The sequence below is a fragment of the Jaculus jaculus genome, chromosome 7 (genome assembly GCF_020740685.1).
Source record: "Jaculus jaculus isolate mJacJac1 chromosome 7, mJacJac1.mat.Y.cur, whole genome shotgun sequence".
NCBI classification, from domain to species: domain Eukaryota; kingdom Metazoa; phylum Chordata; class Mammalia; order Rodentia; family Dipodidae; genus Jaculus; species Jaculus jaculus.
In genome coordinates, this window is record NC_059108.1 from 126,101,796 (window position 1) to 126,116,978 (window position 15,183).

General features: G+C 42.2%; 1 protein-coding gene across 10 annotated transcripts in view; it reads right to left on the reverse strand.

Moving 5' to 3' along the window:
* The window catches only part of Unc79 (unc-79 homolog, NALCN channel complex subunit), a 271,086-nt gene that overhangs the window by 95,379 nt on the left and 160,524 nt on the right, over positions 1-15,183 (reverse strand). For all 10 annotated transcript variants that reach the window (XM_045155122.1, XM_004649317.2, XM_045155118.1 and 7 more), the window contains 5 exons: positions 12,648-12,789; positions 9,950-10,029; positions 9,707-9,855; positions 4,678-4,835; positions 574-755 (listed from right to left, as the gene is read on the reverse strand). In XM_045155122.1, the coding sequence (XP_045011057.1) occupies positions 574-755; positions 4,678-4,835; positions 9,707-9,855; positions 9,950-10,029; positions 12,648-12,789 (711 nt within the window). The remainder of the gene's footprint in view (positions 1-573; positions 756-4,677; positions 4,836-9,706; positions 9,856-9,949; positions 10,030-12,647; positions 12,790-15,183) is intronic.

A 15,183-nucleotide genomic window follows, 5' to 3' on the forward strand; every position in this document is an offset into this window, starting at 1 on the left:
TTGGGAAGCAGAGGTAGGAGGATCACCATAAGTCTGAGGCCAGCCTGAGCGTATATAGTGAATTCTAGGTCAGCCTGGGCTAGAAAGATCCTCCCTCAGAAAATCAAATATATAGATAAATTAGATAGATAGATTGATAGATATATAGGTACAGGTATAGACATAGACTTTCTTATAAGTCAGGCTGGACTTGTTCTATACTAATTAGCAATGTGACTAAAAAATTCAGTTAGCTTTCCTCAGCTTCTCTATGTATTAAATTGGAACACATAAAAGGTTATTATAATTATGAAATAAGATAATGCAGGGAGGGACACTTTGGATATACTTCTAACAAAGCCAGCTCTTGCCATTACTGTCGGCTTTAAGAATGACAACTTGACCAATCAGTGTCAGTGTGGAAGAGCCGGTGCTTTGTGGGGTTGCCTCACTCACTCATTTGTTGCCTTCGGTGAGTCCCATTATGTCTCTGAGATTTGGCTTGTCAATTACAGTATAAAGTCATGTGATAAACACATTAGTGGTCCTGACACAAACCATTCACAGAGCAGATGACACACACACCACCATCACCTGCAATGCTGGCCTTTTTATAGTGTCGAGCAGGAGACCGGCTCTGGTGGCCACTGCTGGGTTGACATCCTCCACAGCCGTCAGAAAACAGCAGAAGGCATGTGCCAAGGAGTACTTCAGCAGGTGGTTTTTGGTTACTGAGTGGATATCCAAAAACCTACATATGACAGCCACTTTTTCCACTGCAATACAGAGCACAGAAGACAAATGCACATTTTTATGTTTGGACATTTAGACCACATGGTAACTGAACCCACAAGAAAAAAGTTAACAGGGGGTTCCCTCATGGCAATTTGAAAAATCAAGAGGAAATTCTACCACCACCTCCCCAGTTTTAGATTTCACATACGTGGAAGACCACTTCTACTCAGTACCAGGCAGCCTTGAGCTAGCCCTTGATTGTCTTTTAGACTTTTAAAAAATAAGTTTTATTTCTTTAGAGAGAAAGAGAGAATGAGAATGGGTATGCCAGGGCCTTCAGCCACTGCAAATTAACCCCAGATGTATGTGCCACTTTGTGCATCTGGCTATATGTGGGTACTGGGGAACTGAACCCTGGCCATCCTACTTTGCTAGTAAGTGCCTTTAACTGCTGAGCCAACTCTCTGGTCCTCTTAGACTTTTTAAATGGTCTTTTGTTTAACTTCAGCTATATTTCAAACATATTTTCCAAACATCCTTGTGTTCATTTCTGTGGCCACCCCATTGAAGCTCTGTAGCCCAAAGGGAGAGGAGCGGGGCCACCAGGACGGGCCCTACTCTACTCTTGGAAGGTCATGATAGGAAAGGACTGAACAAGATGACACTTGCTGGGGGACGGGCAGGCTGCATCCCCTCTTGTCTTCTACGGGTAAGAGCTCTTCATACTCTCTCCTCTTTCCTTCTCTTAATCTAATAAAACCTAAACCTTAAAAAAAAAAATCTAAAACAGAAGAGACTTGCTTGGTTACAGAAGCCCCATATTTCTTTCATGATACAAATATACCCTTCCCTAAAAGATTTCAAACTATTCTATAAAACTATGCTAAATTATTAAAGCCACTCTTAAAATATAGCCTCATAAAAAGTTGCCATAACTAGTAAAGCACTAACATATGGCACAAATTAAGATGGTTTAGTACTTTGCAGCATAGAACATTCTTTTCTGCTTACTGGTATCCTACTATCCTTCAAGGAGCTACCGTTATAGCATCAATTCTGAACTTTACATCCAATAAACTCCTGTAAAAATCCTCCTTGTTTACATACTACTAATGTACTCACGGTGTTTGTATGTTCCAATATGCCTATGTGATACATCTTTGGTGATTTTACATTATATTTATGCCTTTTATAGTTTGTCAATCTCTTACATCTTTACATTTGGTCTCATCAATTAAATTCTTTTTATTTTAATCTTTGATTCTTATTTTATTTTTCTTTATTTTTTATTTATCTTTTATTTGTTCTTTATTTACCTTTTCATTTTAATCTTTAATTCTTTTTATTTTAATTTTATTTAAATTAGTCTGATATTATGGTATTCAATTAGTTCATGTATTCACTTATGTTAAAAATACATATTAGGGCTGGAGAGATGGCTTAGCGGTTAAGCGCTTGCCTGTGAAGCCTAAGGACCCCAGTTTGAGGCTCAATTCACCAGGACCCACGTTAGCCAGATGCACAAGGGGGCGCACGCGTCTGGAGTTCGTTTGCAGTGGCTGGAGGCCCTGGCGCGCCCATTCTCTCTCTATCTGCCTCTTTCTCTCTCTCTCCCTCCCTCTTTCTCTCTCTGTCTGTAGCTCTCAAATAAATAAAAACAAAACAAAAAGAACATATTGAGCAATGTGCTTAGCTATGTTAGGCAGTGTGCACACTCTGGAAGTAAATGGAAAGAACCATAATTCGACTTCAAAGTCAAGGCCTCTAAAAGAATAAGACAGACAAGACTATAGTTGAAGCATATTATAATATGCTATTAATGCCTGTGATGAGTTACAAGTAGAGTGCTAAGGGAGACCACTCCCCACCAAATGGACCTTGAAGGTGGAATTTAACAGTTGCATCTGAAGGTAGATCAAATGGAAGTGGGATTTGAGCAGAATCTTAATGAGAGAATTTCAGAATCAGAGCACGTAATGGTCACTGCATGGAAGAAAGGAAGTGGGGGGCAATAATGGTATTTATAGAAAAAGTGGGAAATGTTCCAAAACCTTGTAGTTAGGCTATGGGAGACTAAGAAGTCTGAAATTTATTACCTAGGCACTGGAAACTCATCCAAACTTTTTGAGTTGGAAAGTAGCAAAATCAAAGCTGTATTCAGAAGATTTTTCAACTAATAATAATCTACTACTTAAATTGAAATGAAGTATCTAGTGCTCTTTTTTTTGTTGTTTTGTTTTGTTTTGTTTTGTTTTGTTTTTTCCAGGCAGGGTCTCGCTCTAGCCCAGGCTGATGTGGAATTCACTATGTAGTCTCAGGGGCCCTTGAACACATGGTGATCCTCCTACCTCTGCCTCCTGAGTGCTGGGATTAAAGGCATGCGCCACCACACTCACCCCTAAAATATTTTAATTATTTATTTTATTTATTTAAGAGAAAGAGAGCGGAGAGACAGAGGGAGAGATAGGCCGAGAGAGAATGTGCATGCCAGGACCTTCAGCCATTGCAAACAAACTAGATGCATGCGCCACCTTGTGCATCTAGCTTACTTGGGTACTGGGGCATTGAACCTAGGTTCTTAGGCTTGGCAGGCAAGTACCGTAACCGCTAAGCCATATCTCCAGCCTTAAAAAAATTATTCATTCATTCATTTTTTTGCAAGCATAGAGAGACAAACAAGGGAGAATGAGCATGCCAGGGCCTCCAGCCACTGCAAACGAACTCCAGATATATGTGCCACTTTGCATCTAGTGCTCTTTATTTGCATGGAATGTCACACATACAAAGGGAGCACTGGCTAAGAAATGAACACTCTATAACATCTAGTTCCTCACAATACCAAGTGGAAAATATAAATAAACCAGCCCCAAGGATTCATGTGAACATCAAAACAAGCACTCTGAAGTGGCCAAATATTAGGAAACTGAACTGTAAGATATAACAGTTACCTCACCTGATGAAACTTCAACCTCCATGCCAAACATTTTCTTTGGAAGTACTAGTAGACTGGAGTGATAGTGAGTCAGCAGGTATGAGGCTAAGAGAATGCACCCAACTTCCTTCCTTACTGAACATGGGTTTGAGATCCTGCCGTATTGTGAACTAGAAAATGATAACCATCCCTGCCCAGACTTGGCCTCTGGTGCCTCAGTTGCAATCACATGCAGCAGGAGTCCTCAAACCTCATTAAATTACTGAAGAACTTGTTTAAAAGTATAGATTCCTAGGGGCTGGAGAGATGGCTCAGTAGGTAAAGTGCATGCTATTTCAAGCATGGGGATGTCACTTCAGATCCTCAGAACCCATATAAAATGTCAAGTGTGGTAGCACACACCTATAAGCCCCGGGCTGGGGACATGGGGAGAGGAGGATCCCAAGGGCTCACTGGCTAACTACTCTAGCCCAAATGGTGAGGTTCAGCAAGAGACCCTCAAAAATATGGTGGAACTGAGGAACTCACATGATGTCTACTTCTGGCCTCCAAATGTACTCACATGCACAAGCCCCTGTACACACACATGCATACAAATACACATGCACACAAGCACACATATCATACACATGCATATACATGCCAAAAATACAGAGAGAAAAAGATTAGAGGTAGGTCTAGGATAGAGCAATTATCTGCATTTTAAACAAATATTTTAGCAATTGATGTCAGTATTCTAACAAATTGCCACATGGTATTAACTCACAAAGGTGCAATTAATAATGATAAGTAAGTACATAATTACACATAGGCAAATATTCAAAGGATTCATAGGATCACATTGAAGACCACACTGCAAATTACTATTATCAAGGAAGCTCAGCTAGGTAAAACCAGCAAAAAACACCTGCAAGCAAGAGTGGACCTTTGTAAGGACAGCAGGAAAAAATGAAGGCCAAAAATAAATGCCCAAACTAGACATCTGGTTTGCCTTGTGACTCGGAGAAATAGTTAAGGTAATGTAGAGATACCTGCTTCGAACCTCATCTTCCAGTCTCTGCTGTTGAAATTGCCATTTATGATTGTCCAGAAGATGTCAGCACCGTGAGGAAGTGACAGGGCGTGGAGAAGAAGAGGAACTGCCAGCGAGGACAGCTGAGAGAACTCAGACTTCACTACTCTCCACAGGCTGGGGAATCATGGAGAAACAAAGCAGTTATCACACCCTTCTCAGAACAAGACCCCAGCAGCTTATGGGAAGTGTGGTTAAGAGCAGCTGGGAGGCATGCTATGAGTAAAAGCTGCTCATCCACAAGACCATAATCTTCTGGGGAACCTTTCCTATGTATTGTCTGTTACTGTTTGTTTAATTACTTCACACTAACAATATACAAAAAACACTGCATTTCATTATAAAAATATTAAATAGTGTCCTATAAATTCAGCTATGTAAATAAATTAAGTAACAGATAAACTTGGTACCAGTTATATTAGGATGATGGTACATAATAAATAACAATATGATGGTCCATATATATATAGAGAGAGAGATAGGTGTATATATAGTCCATAGACATACATTTATGTACTTATGTATGTACATATATACATGCACACTATATATATACATATCTCACATAAGATTTGAGTTTATAAACTTAAATCAAAGACTTTGAACATCTGCCATTTAGGTTTCTTTGTCAAGAATGGACATTTATAGGCTATAAGGCCACTCAGTCTGGGTCTGTAGATATCAAAGCCCCAAGATATAAATTTAAAACCTCGTGTCATCAGAAAGCAAAACCAGAACCTTTAGCCACCTTGGATGAGACTGGATCAAATGCTGGTTCTAGTCTTGCCCCAGCAGGCCAAGTGGCAGCCATGTTTACCGACAACCTCCATCCAAAAGGACAAAATTCCCAAGCACATCTGCACCTCTGATTCCTTGGCTCAGCAATGACTCATTCACTCACTCATTCATTCATTTCCTACCTTCATTTCTTTTCCATTCTTGCCTCCCTTCTCTTTTGGGTCTCACTATGTAGTCTAGACTGACCTGAGACTCATAATCCTCCTGCCTTAGCCTCCTATGTGTGGAGATTGTAGGCATGTGGCACCTTGTGCAGTTCCCACCCAGTCACTTTTTTTCCTATGGCATGCTCTCACTCTAGTCCAGGTGGACCTGGAATTCATTCTGTGACCCCAGCCTGGCCTCAAACTTCCTGTGAGTCTCTCACCTCAGCCTCTGAGTGCTGGGATTAAAGGAGTGTGCCACAAGGTCTAACTCCCACCCAGTCATTTCTATAGCTAAATCTTAGTAATTCTAGAAATACCTTTCACTGCCAAAAACTCCAACTGCTGGAGCACATACACTATCTCTACTTCACAAGACATGATGTACAAGTCACCAAACTTACTTGTTAGAAGTCATGTCAAAACTACAGAAAGAAAACAAGGTTTTCAAAATCCATCTGCTTGATGTGAGGAGTGAAAGTCAGGAAAATGGGGATCTAATCCCAGCTTTGCCACTAATAAACTGGATAACATGTTCAAATTTCTCACCGCCCTGTTCATTTCCTCCCAGTTGAGGCAGCAATAAAAGAGATGGTGCAGGGAATGGAGAGATGGCTTAGAGATTAAGGTGCTTGCCTGTGAAGCCTAAGGACCCAGGTTCAATTCCCCAGGAACCATATAAGCCAGATGCTCAAGGTAGCACATGCACCTGTAGTTTGTTTGCAGTAGCTAGGCCCTTGCACTCCAATTCTCTTTCTCTCTCCTCTCTGTGTCACAAATAAAAATAAATTTTAAAAAGACATGGTGCAGAATTACTGGTACAAATAGGTTCTCAAACACTTTGAGCTACTATTATCATTGTGAAGCCAAGGACGCTGCCATGTTTCAGAGTACAACAGCCCTGTGAAGAATGTGAAGGAAAAGGAAGACACAGTCTGTTTCCTGCATGGAATGCTAAGCTTAGTTGAAGGCTCCGAGCCATGTGCGGTGCTGCTAGAAAACCATCTCCTGGGTTTGGCCTGTCCTAATGGCTCTTGAAGTTCTGTAGGGGCAGCCAGGCTTAAAAAGAAGTCTCTTTCTCCTGGGCCCCTTCACTACCTATGCTGGTTTTTGTGCCAGGGTGGTAAACCTGAACTGAATAACCCAAAAGCTGAGTGGAATTGATGGCTCACAGCACCAATAATTCATTTGGGTAAGGGTACAATTTTGACCTCTGCAACAAAAGTTTGCCCACTTAGAATACACTTCCTGGAATTAGTACAGTATCTGTCTACCTCAGAATTCTATTCCATTAACATCAGCTTTTGCGTTTTGCCTGTCAGCCTTGTCCCATCATACAAATGAGCTTTCCAGATCATATTGACTCTCCACACATCCCAGTCAGCTTGGTCTATCTTTTGCCAGCTCTCCTTCCTTGTGCCTGGAGACTCTCCATTTTATCATGCGGAGACTTTTGTAACTCCTCCCCAATCATTGTGAACCTGGAGCCTCAGAAGATGACTTTTCTTGGAAACAAGGTACTTGTAGGTGTAATTAGTTAAGGTAAATCTACACTGAATTCAAATAGTCTCTAAATCTAATTACTGTTTCCCTTATGAGAAGACTCTTATTATCCGGAACTTGGCTCCAATAACTACTTTTCTTTTTATTTTAGCTCTTTCCTACTGACCATAAATATATCTGGATTTTCTTTTTCTTTAAATGTGTGTGGGTGCAGATGCTTGTACACATGTGTGCACATGCATGTGGAAGCTAGGCACTATTTCCCAAGAGCACCACCCACCATTTTTGAGACAACATCTCTCTTTCGCTGATCTGTAGCTCACCAACTATGCTAAACTGGTTGGCCAGTGGCTCCAAGGGTCCTCCTCTCTCTATCTCCTGAGCACCGGGATTACACGTATGTACCATCATGCTCAGCTATTTATGTGCATTCTGGGGATCAAATTCAGATTCTCCTCATGCTTGAAATGCAAACACTACCAACTGAGCTACCTCCCTAGGTCCTATTCAGTTTTTGTTCAGTGCACAAGCATTTGATATTTGTTCCTCTGTCCCTTTCTTTTTTATTTATTTATTTATTTATTTATGAGACACACACAGAGAGAATAGGTATGCCAGGCCCTCCAGTCATTACATACAAACTCCTGCCACCATATACATCTGGCTTACATGGGTCCTGGGGAGTCAAACCTGGGTCCTTAGGCTTCCCAGGCAAGTTCCTTAATCATTAAGCTATCTCTGCAGCCCTCCTGTGTCCCTTTCTAGAATTCTTTTTAGAAAACAAAGCTGTGCTATAACTTTGTATTGCTCAAGTCCTTGAAATGTAAATTTTTTGTTTTGTTTTGTTTTTTCAAAGTAGGGTCTCAGTCTAGCCCAGGCTGACCTGGAATTCACTATGGAGCCTCAGGGTGGCCTCGAACTCACGGCGATCCTCCTACCTCTGTTTCCCGAGTGCTGGGATTAAAGGCGTGCACCACCATGCCCGGCTTGAAATGTAAGTTTTGCACTCCCTTAAATCTGGGTGGTTTCCATGGACCGCAGACTTCTCTATGTTTTCCAGTTAAGCATGCCATTGACTCTGCCAGTAGTTTGAGTGTCTTCCACAGGTCTCCAGATACCATGAAGGAAAGGTGCTGTCTTCATGATGCTTCACACTCTTCACACCTGGGTCCCATCCTACTTCTCCAGCCTCTTTCTCTTATTCCCCTGGAACTATACCATACAATAAAATGCAGCCTGGCTGGGCATGGTGACGCACACCTTTAATCCCAGCACTCGGGAGGCAGAGGTAAGAAGGATGATTGCTGTGAGTTCGAGGCCACCCTGAGACCTACATAGTGAATTCCAGGTCAGCCCGAGCTAGAGCAAGACCCAACCTCGGAAAAAAAAAAAAAAAAAAAAAAAAAAAAAGCGCAGCCTGGTATCACCTAAGTAGCTGTGTACATTCTCTTGTCCCTTCTTTTTAACTCTGCCACCTGGTTGTCCTTGACATCCCTGCTTTTGTACCCATGCCAGATCTACTTGGATCAACACTCTTTACTGCAGCACTCACTCAAGTGGGATCTATGCTGGGCCCTTCCCTAACCATTCATCCAGAAATGTCCGTGTCTATGTGTGAGCTACACAAACACTCACTTATCGCATTCCTTTGGATTATGAGTGATGTGTGTACACAGGACAGTGGTGTGTTAGTTTATCCAGGAACTTAGTCCAGTTCATCTTCATCATTCTTAGGTTATTATGAAAGCTGACCTTCCTTCAATTTCAAAAGCACACTAACTTAAACAATGAAATGTGTGGTCCTCTGGTATAGACCTAGTACATATCTCTTCCCAAACTAGACTGTAAATTCCCAAAGTGCCTAGAATAACAACATATGTGGGAAGCACCCACTCTATTTGTTGAATGAATTAACAAATGAACAAGACGAGTAAGGACAAAGCTTCAACTTGGTTTTGCCATGAGTGTGCATGAACCAGCCTCTTCCTATTTTTTTTTTAATCAGCTTTTTCTCTTACAAGAAAATGATGGTGATGTTTATCTAGCTTACTTTCAGGAGAACTGATAGGCATATTAAGGTTTTCAGAAAGAATGTGCAATAAATATGTTATCCTCAAAATGCCTCAGCAATCTTAATAACAATTTAGACAATCCCCAGGGAGATTACAGAGATATTAATTAGCATTTCTAGATCAAATAAGATTACATTTTTACAAAACTACACTAGATGATTATGAATTTATTGTCTGTTGATGCTTTTCTAGCATATGTTATATTCTTACCCCATTTAACAACTGAAAAGCATAAAATAATCCTTATTTTACCTTACTTATTTCTATAGTGTCTAGTAAGTAAACCCTAAAACTTTCATTCTGCCATAATTAGACAAAATAAAAGACATAGAAATAGTTTCCATAAGAAATTTATTTGCCCTGACTGAGGAAAATAACTCAAATGAGGTAGAGGAAGTCTTACACTAACTGCAATTTTCACAATGGATGCCTAAAGTATGAACAAACAAGCAAAAATGTCAGCAAGACATACCTTGCAATCAACAGATGGTCCTGAATATAGGCTAAAAACTGAGGGTGATCCTTCCTGGCAATATACAAACACTCTCCATGCAGGCAGAGGATCTTCAGGCAATTGAGCATGTTAAAAAGAATGTCTGGCTCTTCAAACTTAGCCATTTCCTATGCAAAGAACAACATGGTTACTGGATTTTCCAAAACAGAAAAAAATGTTTATAGAACCAAGTCAAATATTCAAAGATTTCAGAAAATATACCTGGAAAATGGTATAAATTAGTCTCAATGTTATTGGAAGCTGCTGGTAGCAAAATTTTCTTTCAGTATCATTCTTTATTGCTGTGAAAGAAATAATTACACAAAGATTAGCCTAACTGCTCTTCTTTGGTCATGAACCTATTGATCAAGTTCATGAAACCAGAGATGTTTGAAAAGAAAATGCACGAAAACGTTTCTCTGCAATGTTTCAATTTGCAGTTCGTGTTCTATGATTGTTAGCCCCTATTTTTCACTGTAGAACTGTCCCAAGTACTATGATGTTTGGGGTCTCTAAATTATCCCAATCCAACTCTGTGCTCCTGTGGGCTGAAAGTTCTGCTGCTCCCTGGAGGGCCATGGAGCTGCAGAGGCATGCTTTTGTAATGAATAGGGAGATAAACAGGTATAGAAATTAATTAGTACCTAAGGAGAGATTTATCCCAGAGGCTAACAGAATGAGGGAACGTTAAAGAGAGCATCACTCATGATTGCATCTTCCTGTGAGGAGCTCTACGGCCTTGCCCCTGTGGTGGGGCAGCACTAGAGGCATGGTGGGGAAGTTAGCCAGATGTCAAAGCTGCTGCAAAATGTGTGAGATAATGTGCCATTGTAAGTTGTGACAATGCCAATGATCAGAGACAATGCCAGTCAAATCCTCCTCTCAGTCTAGGTATTAAACAGTTTGTTGAAAATTGTCCTCTCAAGGTCATGTCCAATACTTGTTACCAGCATATGACTATTTAATGTGGAAGTTTACATATACTTTTAGTGGCCAAAACACCTGATTAATGTAAGAACTACAGCTCCCTGCAAAATGTACAGGAAGGAAATATCTGAAAGACACAGAAACCACTGAGCACCCTGGTTCCCTGACATAGGAACTCAGGACCGCTGCCTTAAGGACACACAGTAGGTTTAGAGAGATGGCTTAGTGGTTAAGGTGTTTGCCTGTGAAGCCAAGGGACCCATGTTTAACTCTTCAGGCCTCACTAAGTACTCCAGGCTGCCCTCAAAGTCACAATCCTCCTGCCTCAGTGCAGACTAGAGTTGCAAGCATGACTGCTCAGGAGAGAGGTTTGGAACTACATCTTGCAAAGAAGGAAAACAAGCTGAGGTTGTGACGGGAGCCTAAAGTAGTGTCTGAGCAAGAAGAATAGACTAAATGCTTTGAATGTGGAACTCAAAGGTCTGAGGACATGGATCAGCAGGCAAGAGCATCTGCTGCTGAAGCCTAAAATGCTGAGAGGGCCTGAGTTCATCTCAAGCACCTGTGTAAAAAGCTGGGCATGCCCACACCCCTGTAACCCCAGTCCCGTGGGGTGTAAAGACAGGAGACTCACTGAATATCTGCACACACATGTGCATATATCACACACACACACACCTTACCACACACAGACATACAAAGTGGAGCTTAAGATAATCCTTCAAGGAAGAGCATAGGTGGCCCTCGGTATGTATACATTCCACACATGCAGATTCAACCAAGACAGATTACAAATATTCACAGGCCAGGCTTGGTGGTGCACGCCTTTAATCCCAGCACTTGGGAGGCAGAGGTAGGAGGATCATCATGAGCTCAAGGCCATCCTAAGTCTCCATAGTAAATTCCCAGGTCAGCCTAGGCTACAGTGAAATCCTACTTCAAAATATACATATATATATTTGGAGAAATGAACTGTATCTGTACTGAACATATGTAGTTTTATTCCTTGTCATTCTCATATAAAGAGCAGTTTAACTATTTACATGACATTTACACTGTGGGCTGCAGAGTAGCTGGGTGGTAGAGCACTTGCCTTCAGGCACAAGGCCCTGAGTTCAATTCTGAGCACTGTAAAACAAAATAACTAGGTATTCTAAGGATAATTTAAAATATGTGGGGGATATATATAAAGCATATATATATACTATGCCATTTTGTGTCAAGGACTTAAGCATTTACAGATTTTGGTATCCACAGGGGAAGAGAATGGATCTTGAACCCAGTGAACTCAAAAGGCTGAGGCAGGATTACTCCAAATTTGCAGCCAACCCTGGGCTACACAGTGAGTTCCAAACCAGCATGGAGTGCAGAGTCGACTCTGTCCCTAAAACAACAACAAATGGCAACTAGGTGAGTTGTGTGCTTTCTTGAGATCCTGGGCTTCAGAAGCTACACTCTAAAGCAAGTTCATTACTTCTTTTTTTAAACACACACACACACACACACACACACACACACACACACATGCACAGATTGAAAGAGAGAGAGAGAGAGGGAGAATTGGTGTGCTAGAGCCTCTAGCCACTGCAACTGAACTTCAGATGCAGGTGCCACCTAGTATACATGCATGACCTTGCGCATATGCATCACCTTGTGCATCTGGCAAGGTGTGCTGTCTAGAGTCCTAGGCAAGCACTCAGGCTGCTCAGAAACCCCACAGCTTTGAGCACATGCCCTGAGAGGCTGTTAAGGCTGTCAAGTGCCTCTGCCTCAGTCATTCACAGCGAACACAGCACTAGCGGGTGTCATGTAGGACTATGATGTGTTATCACTGATAACAAGATCCTGCTACCAGGAAGATACCCAGGGACCCACATTTCTAGAGCCTAGAGAAAATAGCTGTGGCACAAGTCTACCTTGATCAAGGATGGGAGTGTGGGCCCTGCCCAAACTTCTGTGAAGTGCACACTGGCAGTCAGCCAAGGTCACCTACCAGCATGTTCTGAGGGCGCAGGGCGATTTCCCGGGTTCTCCCCAGGCCGGGCCGCCGGGTTCTCCTCCTCCTCTCCTTCAGGGCCCATCATGAACTCTGGTCTGGAAGAAAGGAGACTCTCCTCAAGGCTGTCTGTGGGCTCCTACAACAAAAGACAAGCAGCTAGGGGAGCAGCCCAAGGGCTGGCTCAGGTGAGCAAAGGTGGGTTGACATTCTAACCGCCCTGAGCTAAGCTGAAGGGCAAAGGCGCCTTCTTAGAAGAGCCAGAAGCAGGCTTACTTCCTTTGCCTTGAGAAGACTGGGTCAGAGCTCCTGAAAGTTGTGCTTTCCCTGAAGTAAACACGGGAAAACAGCAGAAACATCGTCAGATCGTCCCAGGATGCCCCTACCCCCCCCACCACCACCACTTTTATCCCACTCTTCCATTCAGCAACGAACTGTACCCCTCACACACTCTGTTCAGTAAGAGAGCTTATTGAGGAGGGAATAATGAGGGCTGTTCTGAGATAAGTTCAAATGCAAATGCTGGTTGTCTGGGTAAATCAATGCTCTAAGAGCAAGAAATTGCAGTACCATGTGAGAGCATAGGAGGGCAACCCAAGTGTCCATCCGTACTTAGATGGATCAACAAAATGTCCCTTTATACCATGGAATATCATTCACTCTTAGTAAGGAGGCGTGACACCTAGGAAACATGGATACGTGCTAAGCGAAATAAACCAGTCACATAGGGACAAATACCAAATACTCTATGATGTCACTTTTACGTACTGACATGGTAGCTGAACTCATAGAAGTGGAAAAGAGGAGACTACAGAGGGAGGGACATGGGAATGTTTAACAGTTACTGAGGTTGGGTTATACACAATAAATAACTTCTGGAGACTGAATATGCAGATACACAAGGGGTTGCACGTGTCTAGAGTTTGTTTGCAGTGGCTGGAAGCCCTGACTTGCCCATTCTCTCTCTCTCTCTCTCTCATTTTTCCCTGTCAAATAAATAAATAAAAATTAAAATTAAAAAGGGAGAGAGAGAGAGAGCAGTAGGCCCTGTACTGGGAGGCAGAGGCTGGAGGATCCATAGTTCAAACCAGCCTTGACTACATAGTGAAATCCTGTCTCAAGAAACAAGAGAGGGAGAGAATACAATCAGGAATGACTATCATTTAAATGTCTAATCTCTGACTATTATATCTTTTCTTCTTTTAAGGTCTCATCTTCAAAAATCCTTTTGAAACTATCCTGGTAATTAATACTAGTAAAATTTTCTCAAGAGTTATTAAACAGACAGTTCAAAACTGTGAGGCTGGATAAATTAGTTAGCCATTAAGGCACTTGCCTGCAAAGCCAAAACACAGGTTCAATTCCCTAGGATTCATGTAAGCCAGAAGCACAAGGTGACACATGCACCTGGAGTTTGTTTGCAGCAGCTAGAGGCCTATCACACCCATTTTCTCTATATATCTGCCTCTTTCTCTCTGTCTCTCATAAATAATAAAAATTAAAAATAAAACTGTGGTGCTGGGGGGATGGCTTAGTGGTTAAGGAGCTTGTCTGAAAAGCCTAAGGACTGACCCATGCTCGACTCTCCAATCCCACATAAACCAGACGCACAAAGGTGAGGCAAGCACAAGATCGCACATGCTCCACTAGGTGGTGCAAGTGTCTGGGGTTTGATTGCAATGGCTGAGGCCCTGGCGCACCAGTTCTCTCTCTAAAAAAAAATTTAAAAAAATAAAATAAAACTGTGAGGTGAGGATTGATGAGACAAAAGACATAAGGAAGAACCTAATGCTGTCACAGCAGCTAACGAGTCTCTGAAAAGTACCCTTGCCAGCTTTACAGCTTTACCAAGGCTAGCTCTGTTCCTAGGCCATCTATAAATAAGACAGCAATTCAAACTATTAATGGAGCTTCATACAGTTTGCTACAGCAGGAACTTGCCTGCTCCTTGCAGATTCATCGATATGTGCCTATAACCCACATTTCTTACTGTTCTTGAAGGTGGTGGGGACTGGCATTATCTGTTGTTCAAGTTCACCTAGGCCTCCTGCCAGCCTGTTCTTCATGTCCTTCACTTGACCCAGAAAGGGTGAAACTGCTGAAGTGGCAGTGCACACAGTGGGGGACGCCCCAGGACTGAGCCCTCTGTCACAGATGAGCAGCCCCCCCCCCAGTCAAACCTCGAAGGAGATCTGAATCCTTAGCTTCATCATGTGTCAACAGCTTCATGGACACTGAGAACTGAGTTGGATGGCTCAGTTTCTCCATTTATGCTTATTCCTCTCTATGTCAAAAATGACACAATATAGAAAGCCTGCCAGGAAGGATGAAGGCAGCGCAGACCAACCCATATCGCTTCTTCAGCCCTCAGTTTAGTAGACATCTCCCCAGCTCATTGTGTTCTCAAGATGCAAGCTCCTGGGATCTGCCTTCCGTCCCCGGTTACCTCCATCCCCAATGGCACAAAGGACCCCTCATTTCAGAACTGCCTGGGCACTTTTCGGTCTTTTGATTCTCTTCAGAGTTGGCCACG